At 32.3% G+C, this 24,361-nt stretch overlaps 3 protein-coding genes and 1 long non-coding RNA gene across 4 annotated transcripts; 1 reads left to right on the forward strand and 3 right to left on the reverse strand.

The window, feature by feature from the left end:
- The first annotated feature begins 1,126 nt into the window (after window positions 1-1,126).
- LOC105121982 (tubulin beta chain-like) lies at window positions 1,127-3,049 on the forward strand. The gene is made up of 3 exons (XM_011020874.1): window positions 1,127-1,615; window positions 1,705-1,974; window positions 2,065-3,049. The coding sequence occupies exons 1-3, from the start codon at window positions 1,222-1,224 to the stop codon at window positions 2,733-2,735; spliced, it is 1,335 nt and encodes a 444-aa protein (XP_011019176.1). The 5' UTR covers window positions 1,127-1,221; the 3' UTR covers window positions 2,736-3,049.
- On the reverse strand, window positions 2,916-4,033 carry LOC105121980 (uncharacterized). Its single transcript, XR_841636.1, has 2 exons — window positions 3,636-4,033; window positions 2,916-3,556 (listed from the first exon to the last, which is right to left on the reverse strand). It is a non-coding gene; the product is annotated as an uncharacterized LOC105121980 (long non-coding RNA).
- Window positions 4,034-4,606: 573 nt separating this feature from the next.
- On the reverse strand, window positions 4,607-6,162 carry LOC105121983 (Concanavalin A-like lectin family protein). The gene has a single exon (XM_011020875.1). The coding sequence runs from the start codon at window positions 5,897-5,899 to the stop codon at window positions 4,829-4,831; it is 1,071 nt and encodes a 356-aa protein (XP_011019177.1). The 5' UTR covers window positions 5,900-6,162; the 3' UTR covers window positions 4,607-4,828.
- Window positions 6,163-13,218: 7,056 nt separating this feature from the next.
- Window positions 13,219-15,472, reverse strand: PTAC13 (plastid transcriptionally active 13). The gene is made up of 4 exons (XM_011020876.1): window positions 14,980-15,472; window positions 14,312-14,490; window positions 13,559-13,901; window positions 13,219-13,382 (listed from the first exon to the last, which is right to left on the reverse strand). Exons 1-4 carry the CDS (start codon window positions 15,403-15,405, stop codon window positions 13,302-13,304), a joined length of 1,029 nt encoding a protein of 342 aa, XP_011019178.1. The 5' UTR covers window positions 15,406-15,472; the 3' UTR covers window positions 13,219-13,301.
- Window positions 15,473-24,361: the final 8,889 nt, after the last annotated feature.

Here is a 24,361-nt window from a genome sequence, read left to right on the forward strand (position 1 = left end):
CGTGCGTTGATATTTTATTTTTTTCATTGGATTTATTACGAATAAATATTATACTTGCAATTATAGATGATATATAATATATATAGAAAAGGAGAGTTATGTTTGCTAAGATTAGACGGCCACTAAAACACACATAAGCCAGCTCAAAATAGGTGTCATTATCTTATAAATAAATTTTATATTATTTTAGGAGTAGTTGCTTGACAGGAAAGATAGATAGAGAGTTAGAAGATAAAATTAAAAAAATTTCACCCTAAAAATAAAAATATACATATATAAAAAAAATAAAAAATAATTGTTTGAATGAATGGCAACTAACAATTCATTTGCTAACATTTTTTAAGATGTTTGGGAGTGAGTTTCAACTTGTTTTTTTTGTTAAAATTTGAATTTTATTTTTAAATTTTTTAATGTTTTTTGCATCATTTTAATATGTTGATAATAAATATAATTTTTTAAAAATAATAAATAATATTATTTAAATTTTTTTTAAATAAAAAAATATTTTAAAAAACAAACATTACTACATTTTAAAACACTCTTTTTAACATAGGAGGGGAACGAGGCCAACTCTTTCTAACACAAAAACCATATTAATTTATTAAGAATAAAGTTATACATTAAAATCATATTTTTTTGTTTTTAAAAATTTATTTTTTAATATTATTATATCAAAAAATACAAATACATAAAAATAAAATTAATTTTAAGCATAAAAATTATTTTTTTATAAAATAAGGTTTAGATTGTGTTTTCAAACAAAATTTATATATCAATTAAAAGTTTATTTGGTATTATGTTAATGCATCTGAAAATGTTAAAATAATATAAAAAATTAAAAAATTAATTTGAAAAAAAAATATATTTATTAAAACCAAAAAAATAAACATATTGTTAAGGTACCAGAGAAAAACAAAAAGTGTTAACATCCAGCTGTGTCCTCTCGAATTTTGAATTTCAAAAATCTAAATGGCGTGGCATCGCATCCAGCTCAAATCTCCATTCTTAACGTTACAACCCACATTCACTCACGCTCCAATTCAAAACCAACCCCTTTCACTCCTCACCGTTCATACCCAAACCCACTTCCAACCGTTCGATATATCTTCCTATAAAAGCTCCCCCCTGTCCCTACACCCTCCCCTCTCTCTCTCTCTTTCATTCTCTCCATTTCCTCTGCCGAAATAAAATAAAATATAAACTCCTTCCTAATTCTTCAAGATGCGTGAGATTCTTCACATCCAAGGAGGCCAATGCGGCAATCAAATTGGTGCAAAATTCTGGGAGGTGGTTTGCGCAGAACACGGAATTGATGCAACTGGGAAATCCAATGGAGATTCTGAGCAGCAGCTTGAAAGGATCAATGTTTATTACAACGAGGCAGGTAATGGCCGGTATGTTCCAAGGGCTGTCCTTATGGACCTTGAACCTGGTACTATGGATAGTGTCAGGTCTGGTCCTTATGGCCAGATCTTCAGACCTGATAATTTTGTTTTCGGACAATCTGGTGCCGGAAACAACTGGGCTAAAGGCCATTACACCGAGGGTGCCGAGTTGATTGATTCTGTCCTCGATGTTGTCCGAAAAGAAGCAGAGAATTGTGATTGCTTGCAGGGTTGGTATTTCTTTCTGTCTTTCTTTTTGAAATGGAAATTTGGTTTTGGTCTTGTTACTAAGGTGGGGTGGGGTTTGTTGGATTTGCAGGATTTCAGGTGTGCCATTCTTTAGGAGGAGGGACCGGATCCGGTATGGGAACTCTTTTGATATCGAAGATCAGAGAGGAATATCCAGACCGGATGATGCTTACCTTCTCCGTCTTTCCCTCTCCCAAGGTTTCTGATACGGTTGTTGAGCCTTATAATGCAACCCTTTCTGTGCATCAGCTTGTTGAAAATGCAGATGAATGTATGGTCCTCGATAATGAAGCTCTCTATGACATCTGCTTCCGAACCCTCAAACTCACCACTCCAAGCTGTAAGAACTTTGATGTTCATATGTTTTTAGCTAGGGATTTTAATGTCTTTCATGTTTTTGTTATTGATTTCACTGTTCTGTTCGGCGCAGTTGGTGATTTGAATCATTTGATTTCTGCTACAATGTCTGGGGTCACATGTTGCCTGAGATTTCCAGGACAGCTTAACTCTGACCTGAGAAAGCTTGCTGTGAATCTGATCCCCTTCCCTCGGCTCCATTTCTTCATGGTGGGTTTTGCTCCTCTGACCTCACGTGGTTCGCAGCAGTACAGTGCCTTGACTGTCCCAGAGCTCACCCAGCAAATGTGGGATGCAAAGAACATGATGTGTGCAGCAGACCCGCGCCACGGTCGGTATCTGACAGCCTCAGCAATGTTCAGGGGCAAAATGAGCACCAAGGAAGTTGATGAGCAGATGATCAATGTTCAAAACAAGAACTCTTCATACTTTGTTGAATGGATCCCAAACAATGTCAAATCAACTGTTTGTGATATTCCTCCTACAGGACTGAAAATGGCATCGACATTCATTGGAAACTCGACATCAATTCAGGAAATGTTCCGTCGAGTGAGCGAGCAGTTTACTGCCATGTTTAGGAGGAAGGCTTTCTTGCATTGGTACACTGGGGAAGGAATGGATGAGATGGAGTTCACAGAGGCAGAGAGCAACATGAATGATTTGGTTTCTGAGTATCAGCAGTACCAAGATGCCACAGCCGATGAGGACTACGAGGATGAAGAGGAGGAACTCCATGACATGTGATCTTGATCCATGTTACTATGTTGAATGAAAATGCTTGGAGTTGGGTTGTGATTGAGGTAGTGGACGTTGAAAGAAATGCAAGCCAACATTCTGCTGTCAGTCTCTGGCAACAGAATGGATGATTCCAGGCAGATGGAGGCCATTTTATTGTCATACATATAAATGTTTGTAGTTTTGGTACTTTCTTTCTTTCTTGGGTTTTCAGAAGGGAGGGAACAAGGATTGTCAAACAAGTACTCTTATATGCGGATACAATTAGAGATGTTAATCTAGCATTAACATCTCTTCTTCAATTAACTGTTGCATTCTAATTATGTTATTATTTCTCTCTAAAGTAACTACACGATGCCTGTTCCTCAAGTGATTGATAACTTAAACTTCATTTGCCATTATACATCAATGATACAGCATTGGACAATGTTGCTTATGGCCACAAAACATTATGCAATCATGTTAATAAAACTTTCCTCAATATAAGGAAGCCTGGAAAGCTAAGCTCAACTATGTACACGAATGGAAAGAAACGAGACGGCTTCTCCGAGCTTAGAGAGTATCTGGGGATCATTCTATTTTCAGCTCTCTCATGAAACTGCACCTCCACTGTACTTCCACTCCAGCTGATGGCACTAGAAATTAAACCTCTGAAGAGAGAAAAAAAAAGGGTTGAACTGTAGCAGCTATCAAAGATGAAACGGAGTCTACAATAGCATCGGCCTTGAAGAGAAGCCGAATAAGAAACTTGGAAGTTTTGCAGAGATTCACAGATTACTTTTAGCAAGTTCCCGGGCTGTATAACGTTCTGGTCACCTTTAGAACAAAACCTAAAGGTTACAATTTTATCAATAACCACTTAAAACTCAGAGAAAAGGGCTTTCAAGTAAGGAATGTAATCAAACCCACCGCAACATAGAGTTTTGAGAATAAGGGCTGAAACTGATTCAGAGTTCTGAAGTTAAACACCAATGCTCCCATCACGGGACAGTGTAACAAAAAAAAACACATTTGGTCAATCGTTCATGGTACAACAAAGGCTAGAAAATCTGTGAAAAGCAGCATGAAAAGGCCAGGAATTTACACAAAAAATCCAACACAACCCAGCACCTCGCTTCTTACATCCACGGTTGCCCCCTCACAGATACTCTTGCCCTCAGAATTATGCAGGTGGGAAAAACACTCCTCTCGCACCAACGGATGCCCCTGATGTCAAAGATCGTCGATTGATGTAACACAAACAATTCTCCCGGTAGTCCACTAGCAGGTACGAAAGAGCACTGCAACATTCTCATATGACAACTATTCTGAAATACCACAGGTTTCACAGTTTTAGCAAAAGTTAACAGAATACCCCTGCTTCCCATTAACATTTCTCAAACATAGTAAAACGCCTGCCTTCAGCCAAACTTAAATCCGGCACCAGTTCATACCGTATCTAGAGATAAAATGCTATGTTGAGAAAAATCTCAACTCAGTAAAACACCACAGCTATTGACCATCAGGTTATCATTCACAATTCCCACTTTTCACTCATTAAAAATGATAATTAATTGCAAGCTTTGGGTATGATTTTCACCATGTACATAAACTTAGTCTAGCACCAACTGCCGGTATTTAAATCACTATTAGGATCATAATTATAGAATACTATTGAACAAGAATGACTACAGTAGCATGTGCCTTTGCAGTTTGATAGTTTGCTTTGTTATGCTAAAAGGCAATGACAATCCAGTGGTCTTGCGCATCTTTGTTCACTGTTAGAAAATTTGGAACATTGAGCAAAGCAAGTAAAAAGATATGAAAGTTGATTATAGAATGAATTAGATAAGTGGGATAGACGAAGCACATACTAGGTTATAAACATAATAAAGGCTAGATTACGCAAGTGAAAATGGCTTCACAAAATGAATTAATGCAAACCATCACATCAATTCAAAGTTAATTTCAGTGCTCCCGTAATTAGACAATATGCCACAAACTACATTTAGATAATTAACTATCAGTTACAAAAAACACAATAAAACCTGCTAAAACAATTACCAAAAAAAAAAAGAACAGGGATTTACAACACAGCCTCCAACAGATCTAAGCTCAAGCACCTAATGCTTGCCATCTTCGATGGCTTTATCTACAATAACTTTGACTTTCTTGTATTCGAAATCCACTGGGGGGACAGAACACTCTTCTGGCATCACAGGGCGCCTATTGCCAAAAATGGTCCAAAGATACAACACCATGAACGCCCCCAGTGCTCCACAAGCAGTTCCAAAGATCATTGCAGTAAGCATTTTTAAAATACAATTACTCTTCTTCTGAACCACCACTGGTTTCTCATGTTTAGCAAAATCCTGAGGGTCCAGTGGCTGAGAATGCATCCAAAGCGGGACTCGCCTTAGCGTAAAGTTCCATGAATGGAGGAAACATGTCTGGGAAGAATTACCATTTGATGAGGTCAAGCCTATCAACACTTTCTCACCATTCCACATTTTTGACAGGTCAATTGGGTGAGAGAGCAATGGGTCAATTGGCTTTATATCACCAGAATGACTCAATCTAACCTCTAATCTTTTCGAACCAGCTTCGTAATCAATCCAAGAATGCAATCTTTTTCCACTATTCAACACCATATTATTAGATGAAACGTTTCTCACTTTAACTGATACAAAACCACCCACATCAATTCCCACATGGTTATCATTCAAATCACCAAACTTAGCATCCCTCATCGTATCAAATTCAACAGCAACAAATTTAGGACTACTTTTCTCGGATCCTAAATAAAGCCCAAATGGGCTGTTACCAAACACGCTTGCATTAAAACCACTAGGAACCACAACAAAAGCTAAACCATCTCCATTATCAGGTGACATCAAGAATGAGAAATAAGTGGAAAAGGAAACCAAATTTCCAGGATTACCTTCAACAAGCTTGATGGGTTGCTTGTACATGACTCTTCCAGCACTTAAGCTCACAGGGCGAGTGAGTTGAAGAGAAGAACTATTACCAACAACCTTTGCATCACCATAAAGAGCAATGCTGGACTCAAAGTTCGGATCTTTATCAAAACTTCCAAATGAAAAGGAGTAACTTGAGACAGCATGTAGCATTTTCAAGTGGAAAATCATGTAACTTAACACTGTTAAGCAGGTAGAAATGGAGAGCTTGGCCATGGCTAAAGTGGGTTTCGTAAGCTGAATCTGGGTTTGCTTGGAGTAAGATTTCTAGGGTTTGTGAGGTGAACCCATTTACAAGTAGGTGACTATTTTTTATTATTGTTAGTTGTTGTTATCGTTGTTGTTTGTAGAATGTAGAAACCAAAGAAGGGAGGTAAAGAATATGCGGAAGGTGAGCTTGGAGGTTGTGAAAATTAAATACGTTTACTCCCTTCTGAAACCCTCTGACTCGCTTTCTCTGAGCGGATGCTGAGTGAGGAAACATTAAATTATTAATATTATAGAGTGAGCTTATTTTGCATCCATACCCCTTGATTTAACTGATTTGCAAATGTACACGAAATCTTTTTGGTTATTCGCATTCCCATCATTCAATGCAAGTTCTGATAGGCAATCAAATACCAATGGATGGATTAAAATCCGTACCATAATCACTTCTCTTTCGTTGGGAGCGTAATTCCTTCCTTTTAGTATTTGGTGAGAAGCATAATGTCATAGGTCGCATAAGATTCTACTACTACATCATTTAGTGTAGATCCTCCACCTATGTCTAATGAATGGATGGATTAAAAACAAGTTTTAGAAAACTCAATTAAAAGTTTAGATTTCTTACTACTCAATTCTAGTAATAATAATTATTACAACTTTCTGGTCACAAAATTATAGACCCTATAAGATAAAAAAATTAATAAACTAACTCTCTCTTTTTTGATTGCTTTTAAAAATACTTTTCGATGCAAAACTTATTAAAAATAACTTAATTCATGCTATGATAATGAAATGGGATAATTGTAAAAATGCTTTATAGTTTGATTTTGAATTTTATTTTTTCTTTGTATTTTTAAAAATTATGTTTTTTATCATGTAGTTTATATGTTCAATAATAGTTTGCATGTTTAATAATATGTTTGATTTGAATTTTTTATTTAGTCTAGGATGTAAATGTAATTTATAAAAGTATAAAAAAAATGAAGTTTAGATCAAACTATTAAAGGGTTTTTGTAATTATCTCCAATGAAATTAAAAATATATATATCACATTCCAAGTATAAAATGAAATATGAAACCCTACATTTCAACTGCCAAAAAATACAAAGTCAAATTAAATAGAGCTTGTTTGATATTATAGTATTACTAATTATTTGTTAAAGTATTTTTTAATTATAAATATTGTAAAATAATATTTTTTTTATTTTTTTACATTTATTTTTTACATCAACACACTAGAATATAGTTTTAAAACCTGATCTGGCTGAGTTGGTAAACCCTAAACCCAACTTACCCAAGATTGAAACCGAAACAAATTTAAAAAAAATAAAAAAAGTCTAAAGGCTAAGTGATCTGAAAAGTTAATTTGATAAATTCGAGTTAAAAATCCTATTATAATATATGGACTATTTATTTATTTATTTTTAATCAAAATAATATTATTTTAATTTATTAAAAAAATAAAATTAATTTAGTAATTTAAGATTTAAGCTGGCTCAATTACTAAATTGGATTTAAAAACAGTACACTAAAATGATATAAAAATAAATAAAATCAAATATGTGCACAAGTAATCTACCGCAGTGCCCAGAAGACACGAATTGTTTGCGTGGGGACAGAACTAATGTGGTAAGAGATGAAATTAATGAGAAATAGAGGTGGGCATTCGTAAATAAAACAACTAAAGTAAGGAATCCAGTTGTCAAACACCTTAATGAATTCAAAGATAGACTTCAACTGTACTCTCAAGTGCTTCCACGCACTTTTGTCTTTCCCTGAGCTGACTTCGAAAAGAGCACTTGGACCGACCGGCTAGCGAGTTGCTTACACCTTACCCTGTTTCTCTTCCAAAGCAAAACCCACTTCTTTATTTCTACGAGTCCTTTCCTTTTCCTTTTCCTTTTTGAATATCTCTTCTTTTTTTATATTTTTTATTTCTTGTTGATAAAAGGCCAAGAATAAGAAAATAAAAAAGGCCAGGGATTCCCCATCTCACAGGACCACTAACCTGCGCAGTGGGTGGTAATACATCAACCTCGTTGGCTTTAATCCGACATGTAAAAACATACCTAGAATGAGAGAAAAGATAATGGGTAGTGGCTGCTTTAGCAAACTCTTTTCAGGGAAAAACTAATATGCGCGTGCTCCATTGTCTTCTTGGTAAAAAATAAAGTAGGAAAGAGCCACTTAGTAGAGGAATATACAGTCCAAATACCATTAAACTAAGTGGTTCTGCTTGGAGAACCTTCGGCTATGGCTGTTGTCCATCTTTGAACGGAGTTTTTTTTCTTTTTTTTTTTTGTGTGTGCGTGTGTTGTTCTTACTGTACATCCTCACTAGCTTGGACAAAGCACTCAATTCACCGTAAAAAGGCTTGGCCTTATATTATGGCTTGTTTGGCGAAGGGCCACGTACTCTCCTCTGTTGGAATAAAGTTGATGCTGAGATGCCATTTATCACGACTCCAGTGCTCGTGGGTCACCTTTTGATGGGTGAAATTCTCTTTGTGTACGTTTAAGATTGGCTAGCTACCTGGGAATATATATATATATATATATATGAACACTTACCTAGCTCATGCAGTTTCCGTTACCATAAAAGGACTTGCTAGCAGGCATTCTGAGCACTGGATCTACGCTAAACTATTGGTATTTCCTCAATGATCATGAAGGAATTTTCCAAACATATAATAACGTATCTATTCATGAATGATGTAGAGCTGTTTTTTGAAATTTTATCTAATATTTTAAGGTTTTTAACTTGGTAGATTTTTGCTTTTTCATGTAACCAGAGTAATTGTGTTATAATGGACCTTGTAGAATTGTTTCCAAGGACTTTTAAATAAATAATTGTAAAATAGGTCGGCTTATCCGATTGAATCTAACGTGGATCCACCATTATAGTTTGGCCGTTTTACAAAGGATTAAAATATATTTTTATTTTTAATATTAATATATTAAAATACTATTAATTTAAATTATTTTAAAATTTTAAAATTTTAAAAAAATTCACTTCAACTGCACTTATAAACAACACTAAATGGATGCAAAATGAAGGCAAGCTGGAATTCCAGATTTCATTGTGCAATATTGTTTTCCGAGTTCAAAATATTGTATGTTTAAAATTTAAAATTTTTATTTAAAATTATTTTTTAGTATTTTTTATCATTTTAATATATTAACATTAATAATTATTTTTTTATAAAATAATATTTTAAAAATCCCATCATGCACTTCACTTCATTGTAAAGCAGACAAAATTTAAAACCATAGCACGTGACCTTTGCTTGAACACTAAAGTAGAGACATGGGACCACTTGACCTCGTGACTCTTATGAATAATGACCCAGGGACTAACATTGAAAGCTACAAGCTTCGGTTGGTAGCCATGGACCCAGAGCCCTTAGGTTCAACTCAATCTTTGATTATAGATCCATGGTTCGATGATTACTTTTCAACAAGCAAGAGAAGTTTTAGTCGTTGATTTTAGATCGAAAACAAACATACTAGTTTTGTTTGAGACAACGACATATCATTTAGATTTAGATCAGCTTGAATTCACCTGTAAAATATACTTTCTGGATCATGGTTCCAACTTAATTTGATTACTTCGTTTTTTTTAAGCTATCTTTCATTTAATTATATAATAATAAAGATAGATGCTAGTAGAAAAGTCACCAAATATTTTTAAAAATAATATATGATTGGTTGCCCTAAAAAATATCAGCTAAAAAAATTATAATCTTATTTAAAAATAAACAAAAGTTTTAATGATATTTTAAAAAATAATAACTTAAATATATTTTAAGTTGGTTTATATATAGTCATTTAATTTAAAAACACATAAGCATAGGATGAAGAGAGAACAAAAGATTGGAGAGCAAGCATGGTATGCTCAACACGTTTGACCCATCAAATTTTAGACCTGACACGTGGACCTGGCGGCATAAATCAGCATGCCTGGGCTTGGATATTTTAAATTATCTAAATGGATGGATGACCCATTGTCTGCTAATTAAAAACAAAAAAGAAGTAGATGAGTTTCGTTTATAGAGGTAAATGACATATTAGCTGCAAATCTAGTTTCTAACAACCGTCGGTGGTTGAAAACAATTAAAACAGTGAGATTTTTCTTCAAAAAAACTCAATTTTCAATTCATATTCACCTAAATACAACTGAAAAAAACTTTTATAATCCTAAGAATTTAATCCCCAAAGTAAAAAAAAAATAAAAAAATCAAACATATATAGAAAAAAAAAACTCTCTCAACTATAATTTACTTTTTTTCTCGGGTAATACTAAGCCCTGAGCACCTCAATAACACTCATTTCATTAAAAAATGAACTTATAAATATTTTCTAGTATTTATTTTAGTTTCTAGAGTTTTAATTATATATAATCAAGAAAATTATTTTTGATTTTTTCACATCAAATATCAAATTAATACCAAAATCTTTTTTAAATATTGTGAAATCCTCGAAGAAAACAAATCACCAATCATGACCTTGAATTAACTAAACATAGAACAATCACAATTTTTATAGAAAAAACGCAACCAAAAATAAATAAATAAAAGAAAAGGGAAAAAACATTGTCGTGGTTTATAATGCAATGTGAGTATGTGAAAATGACATGCCCTGTAGTTTTTTTTATTTAATTCTAACTCCAATTCTAATTCTAATTTAAATAGATGACCATATTTGTCTTGTTTAAAATTTAACTTCAAACCATCTCCTTCCTTATTAGAAATTTTGGAAAAGTCATCCATTAACATTTTTTTTAATTTGGATTCCCTAACTCTTTTATTGTTTTGTTGGAATGCATGGTTTTCTCATAAATTTCAGTTGGGGAAAAATCAAATAAAATTGAGTCGTATAAGTTTTCCATACAACAATAATATGTACTCCTTAGTTTCATTTTGAAGGCACTGCTCATGAGTTCCTCCATTATTTTCAGGCAATTTATAGCTACTACAGAGTATTGTTCTTATTCAATTATTCATCAATCATGCAAAATTAGTATTTTTTTATTACATAAATGATAAGGCAAAAACACAAAATCCCTTGCGAATAGGCATGAAAATTCAATGGCGTAATTACTATTTCGAATGTTAAGGTGTTTTTTTCCGGTGTGTAGATAAACAAAGATTCAATTAAGATGTCAAATTAAGAACACCATGCAGAAAACAATTATTGGATAAACTTTCTGCTGAATCCTGATTGCTAGTCCCTTTTTTTTTTTGTGGGGTTGGGGGGGGGTTCTTATTGGAAAAACTTTCTGCTGAATCCTGATTGCAAGTCCCTTTTTTTTTTTTAATTTTTGGGGTGGAGTTCTTTTTTCTCACCTAATAAGTCTCAAAAATTCAAGTTGTCCAGCAATTCTATTTCCAATCATCCCTAATAATTTCATTTATTTTCTTTAATTTTAGTAATTGATAGTTTATATTTGATAGGCTAAGATAATTTTTTTCTAATAATTAAATAGATATATTTTTTAAAAAAATACTCTGAAAATATATATGCAATAACAAATGAAAATTATAAACCTTTATTCTAAAGATTTTATGATAAATTTATAATTCATGAGTTTTATTTTTTTATAAAAAGATGAGACTAATGTGTTATTTTATTTTATAATATTTTAAATTGTATTGTAAGTAATTTTATATTTATTTTATTCAATAAAAAAAAAGATACGACTGATCATGAAAGATTTTTATAAATTTAATGATATTGATAGAATATAAATTTATTTAAATAAGTAAATTTATTAAAAAATAAACTCCCATAGATTTTATATAAAAAATTATAAATTGAATGATATTAAATTTTAGTGAATCTAACTATGCCCGATAACAAAAATGATTGAGCTCAACACTTTCAACAAACACCTATCAGGCCCTCCTCGTCGGCTTGGCAGCACACCAGACAAAGCTACGTTCGTGAGCATCCATATTTGTTATGTTATTTTTTGGAGATACAGACAAGTTAACATATATGCTGTGAGGTCCGTCACATTTCCATATCCTTGAATTTTTAGGTTGTTAGTCATGGAATAAACTAAGAAGGCAAGAAATTGAACAGATTCTTGTTCAATTCCTCCCCAAACAACATCATTGATAAAGTTGGAGAAAAAATTGAAGGATTATGAGCCGTTCCTTGGCTGGTTAATGAGCTTTATAGATTGAATTGCTGAAAGTGGCTGCTGAACTAAGGGTTTACGAGTACCTTCAAAACAAGTCTCCTAAGAGGCTAGGAGGAACTTTCGATGCTTCTGTTAGAACTAGTGTAGGTGAAGGAAGACATGCGAGGTTCTCAGTGTGTGTGTGTTTGCAAGAAAAATACAAGAGATGATGTGAGTTTGAATGAGACAGTACAAGCCCCTCTCTTTCCATGTTTATGGAAGAGTAAAGAAGCATCGAGCTTGTTCGTTCTTGTTTAGTCATGGGTTTTTATATATCCATGAATGATGTGAATTTATTTGTTATTTAATCATACAGTATGACTACCTTCATTATGGATGGTCGCACTGTCATGTAAAACGACGCGTTTAGGTTGGCAGCCCTGGCACGAGAGTATTTTTTAACACAATATTTATGTGTTTTGTGGCGATGAGGAGTGATGTGAGCATTAAAAACGAATTGCATGACGATTGATGGGCTCCTGTTTGAGCCCATTTCCTTTGCATCATTTGGGCTTGGTTTAGAGCCTTTCTTTCTCTTCTTGGGCTTCGTTTACCGCCCCTTTATTCTTTCTCATGGTCTCGGTTTGCAGCCCCAAAAAAACAGAAATACAATAAAACAAAGAACTCTCACTGAAATTCCATCATTAACTCGATGAAGCAAAGTGCAAAAGAGCTTGTTGTGTTTTGAACCAGGGCAGGCGAGATTTTCCTGGTTACGAAAGTTTGATCTCAAGGAATTTGAAACTTTGAACGGACAAAGCAAACCAACATGCTTCCACAACTATCTCTGTCATCTACCTATGTAGGTTGGCAATTCCGATGGATGCAAGTGTCGATTAAAATCCTAGAAGAGAACTGTTTTTGAATCGCCATCTGGGGCAGGGCAGCTATTCTACCTTCAGGAAAATTGTTGATCTATGAATCATATAAGCACACCAGAGAGAGATCTTTGAGCTAAGTATCAACCAAAGACAAATTTTATAAAAGCTTTTGACTTGGAAAGCAAGAACCGACGTGACTTGGAGTCAGCACGTTTCCAGTGTTTCATATTTAAAACTATGCATGTTACTTGACTAGATGTGGATGTAACATAGTGAGTTCACAGATATGTAATTAAAGTGCACTTTGTAGAGGAGTAGAAACAATCATTGACAAGAGAGGGAAAATCTAATAAAATTAGCAAAACTCGCCATTCAATGATATTATCTGCAGAAACCACATATTTACATCATTTCATCTCTGCTACAATTTCACTGAGATCTAATTCTACTAAGCTCTCCTTGCCGAAGAGAGTAACCACCACAGTTGCCTGCAATAACACAAATTGGCGAGCAATAATATTCAGTATCTTGAATAAATATGTATATTAAAGACATGATTGCAAGTGGAGTTTTTCATGTGTGCGCCATTTTACTAAGTGACACAATACCTAAAAAGGTTATTTAAAATAGCAAGTGAAATTAGCCCACGCAGCAAAGAACATACCTTCCCAGTTTTGCGATTTAGTTTCTTAAGGCTGCCAACAAAGTCTGCAAAGGTTCCAGATACAACCCTAACAGTTGAACCTGTTTTAGGGAGGTCACCCTTTTTTCTGGATGAGCTACTCACAAGAGGGCCAGAGATTTTTCTCAATCCCCTTTCGGAATTGGAATCTATAAAAGATTGTGTAGTGTTATTGGAACCTAACTTCGCAGAGTTAAGGACTCCCTGTGCTTGTTGCTCTTCCTCAAAACCTATATCAGCCTTTTCTTGTTCCTCTTTTGCCTGTTGGAAGACTGCTTCCATGTCATCATCAGACACTGGTCTGGGCTTGTTGATCTGTCGTTTTCTGCTCAAGTGAACAATGGTTACTCAAAATGAATAAGAAGCACGCTAAAAGAAAATAACAAACAATTTATGTAAATCCAAGATACGAGAGTGCAGCAGACACCTGGTTGGATATTTAGAAACTCAGAAAAAGTCAGCATGTAGGAACAAATATCAAACTTTAACATTCATGTCTTGTTAGAATACAATATAACCTCTTTCCCATTTTATACATCAGCAACAATGCGGTACAAAACATAATCTATTCTATATTCCCTGCCATATCCCTATTCATATTTTCATGTGCAAGCTCTCATCTGAGACTTTTTAGCACTGGATGATAAAAATATTATTATACCTAAAACATAGTCGAACATTGCAAACAACTGATATTAGCATATAACAAGCAAACAGAACAAAGTAAGCACTCACGTATTTCCAACCTTGGCACCAACAAAACCACCAACTCCGTCGCACTCTCTTACAAAATCATGTATCTCTTTGTTTAGAACACACCATAGAAAAACACACCCTGGAAAGATGGGTTTCGGTTTAACAGAGTAGGTACCATTTTTCAATTTTCTCCTCTCCTTGACAGAAGGAGCATAGACCTGGAAACAAAAACTAGTGCATTGAGAAAACTAAAAGAATCCCTGTGCAAAATTCTTTATCATCAATAGTGTATCAAGTAATAAAACCCTCGAGATATAATCCCTACCCAATGAAACTGCTATTATTATTATTATTATTTAAATTAAAGAAATAAAGCAGTATCCTAAAGTTAAAAATACTAAAACCATGGTGCTGGTGATTAATATATAATAAATACCCAGACAAAGATTGAGACAATGTGATACAGAATACAGTTCAATGTAACCAATTACAATTAAAAGGATTTCATCATTAAAGTAAATCAACAAAAAACATGGTACTAAGTTCAGGCTATTTTCTATAGCAAAGAGTTTATATACAGAAAAAAAAAATCGTCAATTCCATTCAGGTTTCGGCTCTTGGTCATAGCAAAAACAACACCGTTTGCAACAAAAGGAGAAAAAGCTACTGTATAAATAGCAGAATAAATATAGTACACAAGAAGTGACCTTAAAGTCCATTTGAGGGAAGTTCCTAGCAAGTAACCGAGCAAGAACATCAGCAGTTTCATTTCCTCTAATTCGAGAAACCCGAACAATCCACCATTGAGGACCTAAAAGAGCAAGCTTATCAAGATTGAGCTCTTCAGCCATAGAAGTAGTAGGTTTCTTCTTGGGTTTCTTAATAAACCTCTCTTCAACTTCTTCTCGCCAGTTATATCCAGCTTTACTTTCTCTCTTCTCATTTCTGAGCTGCCTTCTCTCTCTTGCTGTTAGCAGTTGCTGTTCTTGATGGGTGGTTGTGGAATCAAGAGTTGCTGCTATTGGTGAAAGGGTGTGTTTGGTTCTTGGGATTGAGAGGGAAAGGAAGGGAAATGAGGGTGGAGAGAGGAGAGAGTGAGGGCAAGGACTCCATAGGAGAAGCCCTCGCTCCATTGTTTTGTTTCGATGGGTTTGGTTAGTTGTTGGGGAAGAAGATAGAGTGGACGGTGGTGGTGGTATTTTCATGATTTTGTAATGTTTTTGGATGGACTCATTTAACAGGCCCATTGGCTTTTAAGTCTATTTTGAAGTTAAGAAAGATGTCCAGATCCATTTATCGAGAGGCATAAATGGGCCTCGACTGATGCATAAGAGTACAGATGCAGAAAAGGCGAAAAAGAAAGAACAGATAAAATGAAAACTCTTGGCATATGAGATCTTTATGCAGCTGACATTCCTGAATGTCTCGTTAAATTATTTTAGAGATGAACTTAATTTGTTGGATTCACTATAGAAATTCATTGAAAAAAATGATGGAGAACAAAATCTACACATCTCTTGTATTTGTTTTTTTATTAAGTTCTTCAAAATCAAGCTTTTTTTTGTCTATATCTTCTAGGAGATCTCTACCATGGAATTTTTTTTATATTTAAAAAATATTTTTGAATATTTTTCTTCTAAATAGCTATTTTTATAATTTTAAGTTGTTTTAATAAGATAATGTTAAAAAAATTATTTTAATATATTTTAAAATAAAAAATATTTTAAAAAAACATATTCTATTAGATTTCGAATAATACAAGCTTACAAGTTCCTTGGACTTGGTCATTAAATGTCCTTCTGTCATGCCTTTGAGGGGAATTTTTTTTTTCTCCATAAATTAAATGTTCAAGTCATGGATTGAATTTCATGAAGAGGAATTGTAGAAGTGGTCTCTCTTTCCGGTCATTGATAGAGAGAATGGTTTCACTTTGAAATGCGATGTTTTTTTAACATTGAATTCATGGTTAATGTTAATGTCGTGTTCACATATATTATTAAAAAAAATATGATGTTTATGGACAAGTAAAAAAACATGATTTAACCTGTCTTCTTCTTCTTCTTCTTCTTCTTGACAAATACATGGTGAGATCCTGTTTTTTATGTCCAAAACAGCATTCCAATTGTCTCCACGACTCGAGTCTGTTTGGCTGTTGGCCTATTTGCCAAATACGTTTGGCCAAAAAGTTGGAGGTAAACATGCTTCCTTTACACACACTAACTATTTAACCTGCATTTCAATGTGGGCTGTAAAAGTTTTTTTAAAAAAATATTAGGTGTATAAACTATTTTAATGTACTTTTTTATGTAAAAAATAAAAAATACCTTTATAAGCATCTATTTAAATAAATTGATAATTATCTATGTAAATAAAAAAAAATATTAATAATAAAAAAAATTAAAAAATACCTATTTACACAAAACTGCTCAACTTTTTCGTGTATCCACACTTAAAAAAACTCCTAGATGAATCTTATCAAGGGTTAAAACATTACTCTCAAGATCAAAAAATGAAAAACACTTTATATTAGCAACTACCTAAAATTCTTTTAATACCAATAGACTTGCCAATGAAATAATTTTGTCAATAAATTGAGGTGATAATTACCGACAAACACTATTTCTTCTATATTTCAGTTGGTATGTACCGATAAAATATTGTTGTCGGTATATACTGACAGAATGTCAGATGAAATATTCAGAATATTTTTTAAAAAAGATGGTTCGCTGACATGAAAGTTTTTGCGGTTAGTTTTATCGACGGCTTCACTGAGGGATTCAAACTTGGATCTCCAAACAATGACGTGACCAATTCACCATTAGACTTACCAACAAAATCACTAAGGGATTCAAACCGGGATCTCCGTACAGTGACATGACCAATTCACCGTTAGAAGTGCTAACACATTCAGTTACAGAATGAGTCCGTCGGTGATTTCCTCAGCAAAAGTTAATATATCACCACTTCGTTGACCCTCTCCTCCCTTAATTTTTATTATTCATCCCAATCTCAACTCTCCCATTTCAAACTACAAACAACAATCCCCTAGAAAAATCATCAGCTTCTCAATACAAGTCATATTTATTTTTAAGTTTTGTGGTCACAATATCCATATTCTAATTTATTATGGATTTTATCATTTTCTATGAGTAAATCTATCTTTTTTAATTTTAACATTTAAATGTCAATTTTATTATTTTTTTAGTATATATATTTTGTTAGTACATGCACATATTTATTGTTATTTCTCAAACAAACTTGTAGTATGAATGTATAATTTTGTACTTGTTATGATTTGTTTTAAATTTTATAAAATTATATTTGTTTGTAAATTGTTAAAACTTTGTTGAATTACCAAATTACTGTGTCATGGTAAAATAATTAATAGCTTGTTTAACGAGTCTATTTTAATTTTTATCAATGTTATTATTAAGTTGTAATTTCCATAAATATATATATGTATAAATTTATATGGACATTGATAATTGATAATGAATATTTATGAGAAGATGTAATTAACTAGTTGTATAATCTCAAGGTAAACCAATATTTTTGTAAATTTATTTACTTGACATAGTTAATTGATACATATTGTCATCATAATTTTATAGAGGTTCGATAAAAGTCATGGATAATCATTCATGGATGTATCATAATTCAGTCCAAAGATTGCGGAAAATGGATTATTGTAATGGAGTTTAGGGTTTTATTAATTTTGCAACATCTATTCCCAGAATTTTACTGGGTGGTATTAAGTGTCCATGCAAGAAGTGCGAAAATAAAAACTATCAGCATTCAATTGTTATAATAATGCATCTTCTACACAAAGGTTTCTTAAAGAATTATACATGTTGGAATGTATACAAAGAACTATTTGTTCCTAACAAGAGAATCACAAAAAGGGTGGTTAGGTCAACTTCTAGTGTTAACAACATGTAGGGAGTTGCAAATGAAAATAGTAATCCTTACATGAATATGGTTATGGATGCAATAAGAATAAATTAAGGTAATGTTAGTCAATGTCCAGTCGTAGAATAAGAATCTGATACAGATGCAGTTAGGTTTTTTGATATGTTGAAAGATTCTAATGAACCATTATAGGATGACTGCACAAACCATAGTAAATTATCGGTTGTAGCACAGGTGTTCATTATCAAGTCTGATCACGGGTTAAGTGAGGCCGGTTATGACAAGATTGTCAAATGAGCGAGAAGCATTTTACTTAAAGAAAACAGGCTTAAAGAGAACTTTTATGCTGCAAAGCCCATGATGAAACCCATCGGTTTAGGACACTAGAAAATTAACATGTACCCTAACTTTTGCATGTTATACTACCTTGAAAATGCTCAGCTGATTGAGTGTATGACATATGGGCATTCCCTTTACAAACCCAGAACTGGTAGGGGAAAGACTTTATTGGTATATAAAAAAATTAGATACTTTAGAATGTAGAGGTTATTCATGTCACCAAGGACTGTTGAGCACATGACATATGACACGACTAAAAAATTAATGTCTTCTTTCAAATGCAGGAGTGTCGAAGTAATAAATAACCCAACAAGACTAGGGTCGAACCACATGAAGGTTAATTGTACAAATTATAAACAACAACAATAATAATAATAGCAATAATAATACTAATACTAATACTAGTAGTATTAGTAGTAGTAGTAGTAGTAGTAGTTAGTAGTAGTAGTAGTAGTAGTAGTAGTAGTAGTAGTAGTAGTAATAACAACAACAATAATAAAGAAAAGAAGAAGAAGAAGAAGAAGAAAAATTGATGAGAATTTTGAGATGGAAAATTAAAGTAAGGATTAAACAACGATAACAAACAATGTCAAGGTTAGAGGATCCACTAATAGTATGTCAAACAAGTATAGTATAAACTCTTATTATTCAATTGGAAACCACACACAAAGGAGGTTCCAATCATATTATAGATTGTTAACATGATTACATTAGTCATCTTATTCAATTAATGCTAATACTTGTAAATTTCATCAAGCATTCATGATTATAACTTATGTTAACAACAAATCAAGTTCCTTTCATAGCTCAGGTGTCGGTTATACCATATAGTATGGGCTATGAAAGTGCAAAGCATTTGCTGTACCAATTGTTATACAACATAAATCAAGATTAGTTATTTAACAAGCAAAGTATTAAAAAGTGAACAAGATAACAAATATAAAACATGTTAGTATCAAACATTAAAATCCATATTAAGTTTATACTGTCCTTATTCTTATACCATTAGTGTAACCTTTTCATCTTGACATAATAAACTTAGCTAGACATAATGAAAGAAAGAAAAATAGATAAACAAAATAAGAATATAAATAAAATAAAAGTTAACTAAGTAAAGGAAAGGAAATGAAAGGCATAAACTTGATATTGATGAAAGCAAAGCATAAGCAATACAAAAAATACAAGAGAGAAAGCAAGAGAATGATCTTGATCTGGACACCAAGATGCCTAAATGCAAGGCAAATGCCTCCTTTTATAGGCCAAAATTAGGAACTATTGATTTGATGACTAATTGATGAGTAGGTAGTCAACTCTTGACTTGGTGATAATCATTATCTTCTTTTGTCTACCCAAAAAGTCATTGATAATGTCAAAATTGGAACCACTTCACAACATAAAAGTTGTAGGAAATTGTCTCATCTTTCTTATGTAAAAAATTCAAATCATTTCGACTTCTAGAACTCCAGATATGGCCAAAATACTAAACAGTACTCGGGCTGGAGGACAGATTCGGACTTCTTTGTTGTTGCTTCAATTTGAAATTGAAAATGACCTTTTAGATCTTGGGATTTTTATGAAAGTTGTAGGCCTATGTTTTAACTTTCCATCCATATAAAGTAGACCTAAATCTGAGATCTACAGCTCTAGATATGTTTTAACTGAACAGTGTTCCATTTTGAACTGCACCGATATCTCGTTGTCCTTTCAATTTCAGTTCTTAAATTCATCAATCAATCCTTTCATTTATGTGATAGGCTCGCATTTGAAATGAACATTTACCATAAATTAAAGGTATCTTATATTATTAGATATATTATTATAAAACATGCTTTAGTTAAGGAGTTATTGATACTTCAAGTGCAAAATGATGATATAAAACCTTGATAAAAATACACTTTTAAGTATCAATCAACATAGCACCAATCACATGATACGGTTGATAGAGTGATGATGCATTATTCTGATAGTAAAGCATGGAAACACTTTAGCATTGTACATCCTTAAATTTTAGCTGAATCAAGAAACGTGTGTCATGAGTTGTGTATAGAAGGATTCAACCAATTCAGGTCATTTGCTGCTCCTTATTCATATTGGCCGATCATACTCATAGTTTATAACTTGTCATTTGGGATGTGTATGAGGCTGAAGTTCATGTTTTTATCTGCTGTTATACCCGGTCCAAGCAGCCCGAGCTGGAAAATTGATGTTTGTCTTTGATCGTTAATTGATGAGTTGACGTAGTTATAGTTCTTCAGAGCTTTAACTTATAATATATTGAGGAAGCAAAATTTTATTATAATAGCGGCTTTAATGTGGACTATTAAAGATTTAGATTTTTCAGCTTAGAGAATGGTTTCTAGTTAGAACACGCATGAAAAACTAGCATGTCCATACTGTATGGTTCTAGGAACAACCAGCCTCCTCCCCCTCCTCCTTCAGCTCCGTAATTATGCTAATTTAATATTATTTTAGAACCACATTCAATTTGTAATGAATATTATTAAACTTTATTTTTTTTATTTTTTATGTTTAATAAAATTTTATTTGCATAATTAGTTTTTTTCCTATTAATTTATATAATTTTATATTATTATTCTAAATAAGTTTTTAAAAAAATTGAAAATACCCACCGAGGGATTTGCATAAGGAATGTGTCCATTGGTATTTGACAGAAAGCGAGAAATGCCACCATCACCAATACATTTACAAATGGATAAAGTCCGTTGGCACTTTACAGCAGTTATGCTATAATCACCGATGAATTTACAGACGGATAAAATTTGTCGGCATTTCACAGAGAATGGTTGAAATGTCACACTCATCGATGAATTTACAGACTGATACCTTTAGTCAGCATTTCACTAGGAGCTGAAAATATTTACTAGATATGCCGCTATCTCTTATGAAATACATTCGTCGGTATATTTCCAGCGGGAATTTTTTTTTGCACACATTTTTATTTGTGAAACCATTGGTAATATTTTTTTTTACTAACATTATTAGTGATGGGATGTGGTATTATAGATAAAAAGGATGCTGGCGGACGGATTCTGTCAGTGAGTCAGTCGGTAAAAAATTTACCAATGAAGTCTGAATCTCATACCGATAGAAAGTGTTCGTTGGTAAAACTATGAAATCTTATGGGGAGCCTCCAAATTTGTTACAAAACCACCTAAATCTAAAACCATTGATCATATGGTAAAAGCAGTCTAGTTTTGGTTTGTTAGAACACTAACAAACTCATATATAAGCTTTGAATCATCCTATAAAAGGAGCGGTAATTAAAGGAAAGAAGGGAAGAAAAAGGATATTGGAAAGAAATATTAGTTAAGGATATCTAAATTTAAGCTTGTGAATTCAGTAAATGATCCAATTTATTTTTAGTGGATTTAGAGATAAAAGGAGCCTTAACAAAAATTGATTCCATTTAAATATTTCAAACTTAAAAGATATATATTTGCAAACTTTCAAAGTGGAGTCCATAAGATCTACTGAACTATTTTTTTGTTTAAATGCAATGTTTTGAGTTGTATTAACATGATGATTATTGCTTTAATATGTTAAGTTCACACTTTAGTTTGATTTGAAATCTGCCAAATATGGCATCAAGGTTATGATATTGTTCTGTGCTAATTGAAGCATGTTTTTAGGTTTTTGAGTTTTACTTAGATCTTGTTGAAGGTTTACAAAGACATTTTGAATCCAAATTGCATAAATATGTAGATTGTTTTAAGTTAGCAGTTTTAAAGTTTAGAATTTTTTGCATGATTATGGTGATTTTTTTTTATTAGTTCTTTCTTATTCAAGTATGATTTGTTATGATAATGTAGGTTGCTAAGCCTAAAAATATGTTTTTCTAGGTTTAACCATGTATGCTGGGTTTTCTATGCAATCTGGGTTTATGTTCTTCATGTTTATCTGAAGAACATTGTTTTAGGTGCTGGTTTTAGGTCTCATTTTATTTCAATTCTGGTTTTTGTAAGTTCATATATCATTATCAGTAAATAATCTAAGGTTTTTAGAAATTGATAACTTGTTTTTATGGGTTTAAATTTTAAGTTTTAGATTTTGAATCAATTTTTTTTTTTGATAAAATTATGATATTTGAGTAATAATTGAAGAAAATTGATACTTGATTCTTGATTTATGCTTAATTATGATTAAAACCTTGTTTTTTATTGCTTAAAATCTAGTCTGGTTTGATGTTCATGTTGTTGGGTTTAAGTTTGAGTGTTCTTCGTGTTTTTTAATTTCTTTTTTTTTTATGGTTTGATTTGTTTTGATGAAGAAATTTTTGAGTTGTTATGTTTTTTTTTATATTTGTTTCGGTTTTGAGTCTGTGTTTTGATTTGTTTTTTAGGGTCAACCAAATAGAGTCAACCCAGTTAGATTAACCTAGTTAGGGTCAAAACCTGGCCAGTCTCTTATACCCTGTTTGGTTTACTGTTCTTTTTGGTAAGGATTTTTTTGGTTTAATAGTGTATTTGACAAACAATCCTTAAGCCTGTTTTGGATAATTATTATTTCATGGAAAATCGAGTCTTGCCAAACGAGACCTTACAAGAATACAAAAATAATAATAATAAAATATATTTTTTTCATGTTGCATACAATCAAGTCTATCAGAAATACAAGAAATCATATTTTTGCTAATATATAAGTATGGTGTGTTTTCATATAGAATTCAAACACGTGCATTCGCGCGCGCGCGTATTTTTACATGTATTTTAGATTTAATAATTAGTGTATTGAATCAATGAGAATTTGATCAATATTTTAATAACCCCTGAAATTTTAATTCATAGAATTAATGGTTAATATTATGATATAGATATTGAACCTATAAGTAGGTTGACATTTACATATCAAAAGTTACCATAAAATTATTTTAAATATTCATCAATTTTAATTAGAAATATTTTTTATCACAATATATGAATTGTGAAAAACCATTTTCATAATAACTCACTTGGGCACACGAGCTCATAATAAATTTAAAATGTTAGATTTTCTTGCATGAGTGAATCTCTATCCTAAGCCATAGATATACTACCGGTTAGGAACTTGTCAAATCCTTTAAACCACATTCAAACCAAATGTGCAACAGAATAACGACTCTACTACTAAGGTGATTTTATAATTTGAGAATCTATGATTTCTATACCTCACTTAATAACATTTAAGGGATTTGAAAGTGTTTAAGTATTATGAAAAAAGGAATGTATACTCTTTTAAAAGAATATGGAGGTTTTAATGCATAAATATGAGTATAATTTAAAATTAATGATTTGAAGTTGTCTTTTCTTTTTAGAAAGCTTATATGCGCACGCGCGGGTGCATGTGTTTCTAGCAAAAAGTAGTCATTTATAGCAGTTATTGTTCCTATGAAAACTAAAATTGTTGACCAATATATATTGTTAAGTCAAACGATCAACCGATTCCTGCAAATTCTCAAGTGTTTATCAAGTATGAACAAGTGGTCAATTGTTTTATTTGATATCATTAAACGGTCAACAAGTTCATTTAGAATATTAGATTTGTCAGTTTTGATTCTAATAATTTCTTAGAATCATTTTGCTAGTTGTTTTTAAATGCATGTAAAGTAAAATGTATGTATTCATTTTAATTTGTGCTATCAAATATGATATGAAGATTTACATTTAAGTATTAAAATGAACACTTAAAAACTAAATCTTCACTTGTTTTACATCTTAAACTTGTTGATCGATTTTTTCATTCAATTCATCATGCTTGTTAATGTGATCTTTATATAAACATATTTAAACATATTATTAGTCAATTTCTATTTAATTGGTATTATCAAAATACATAAAATATTAA

The sequence above is a fragment of the Populus euphratica genome, unplaced genomic scaffold (genome assembly GCF_000495115.2).
Source record: "Populus euphratica unplaced genomic scaffold, PopEup_1.0 scaffold46.1, whole genome shotgun sequence".
Lineage (NCBI taxonomy): Eukaryota > Viridiplantae > Streptophyta > Magnoliopsida > Malpighiales > Salicaceae > Populus > Populus euphratica.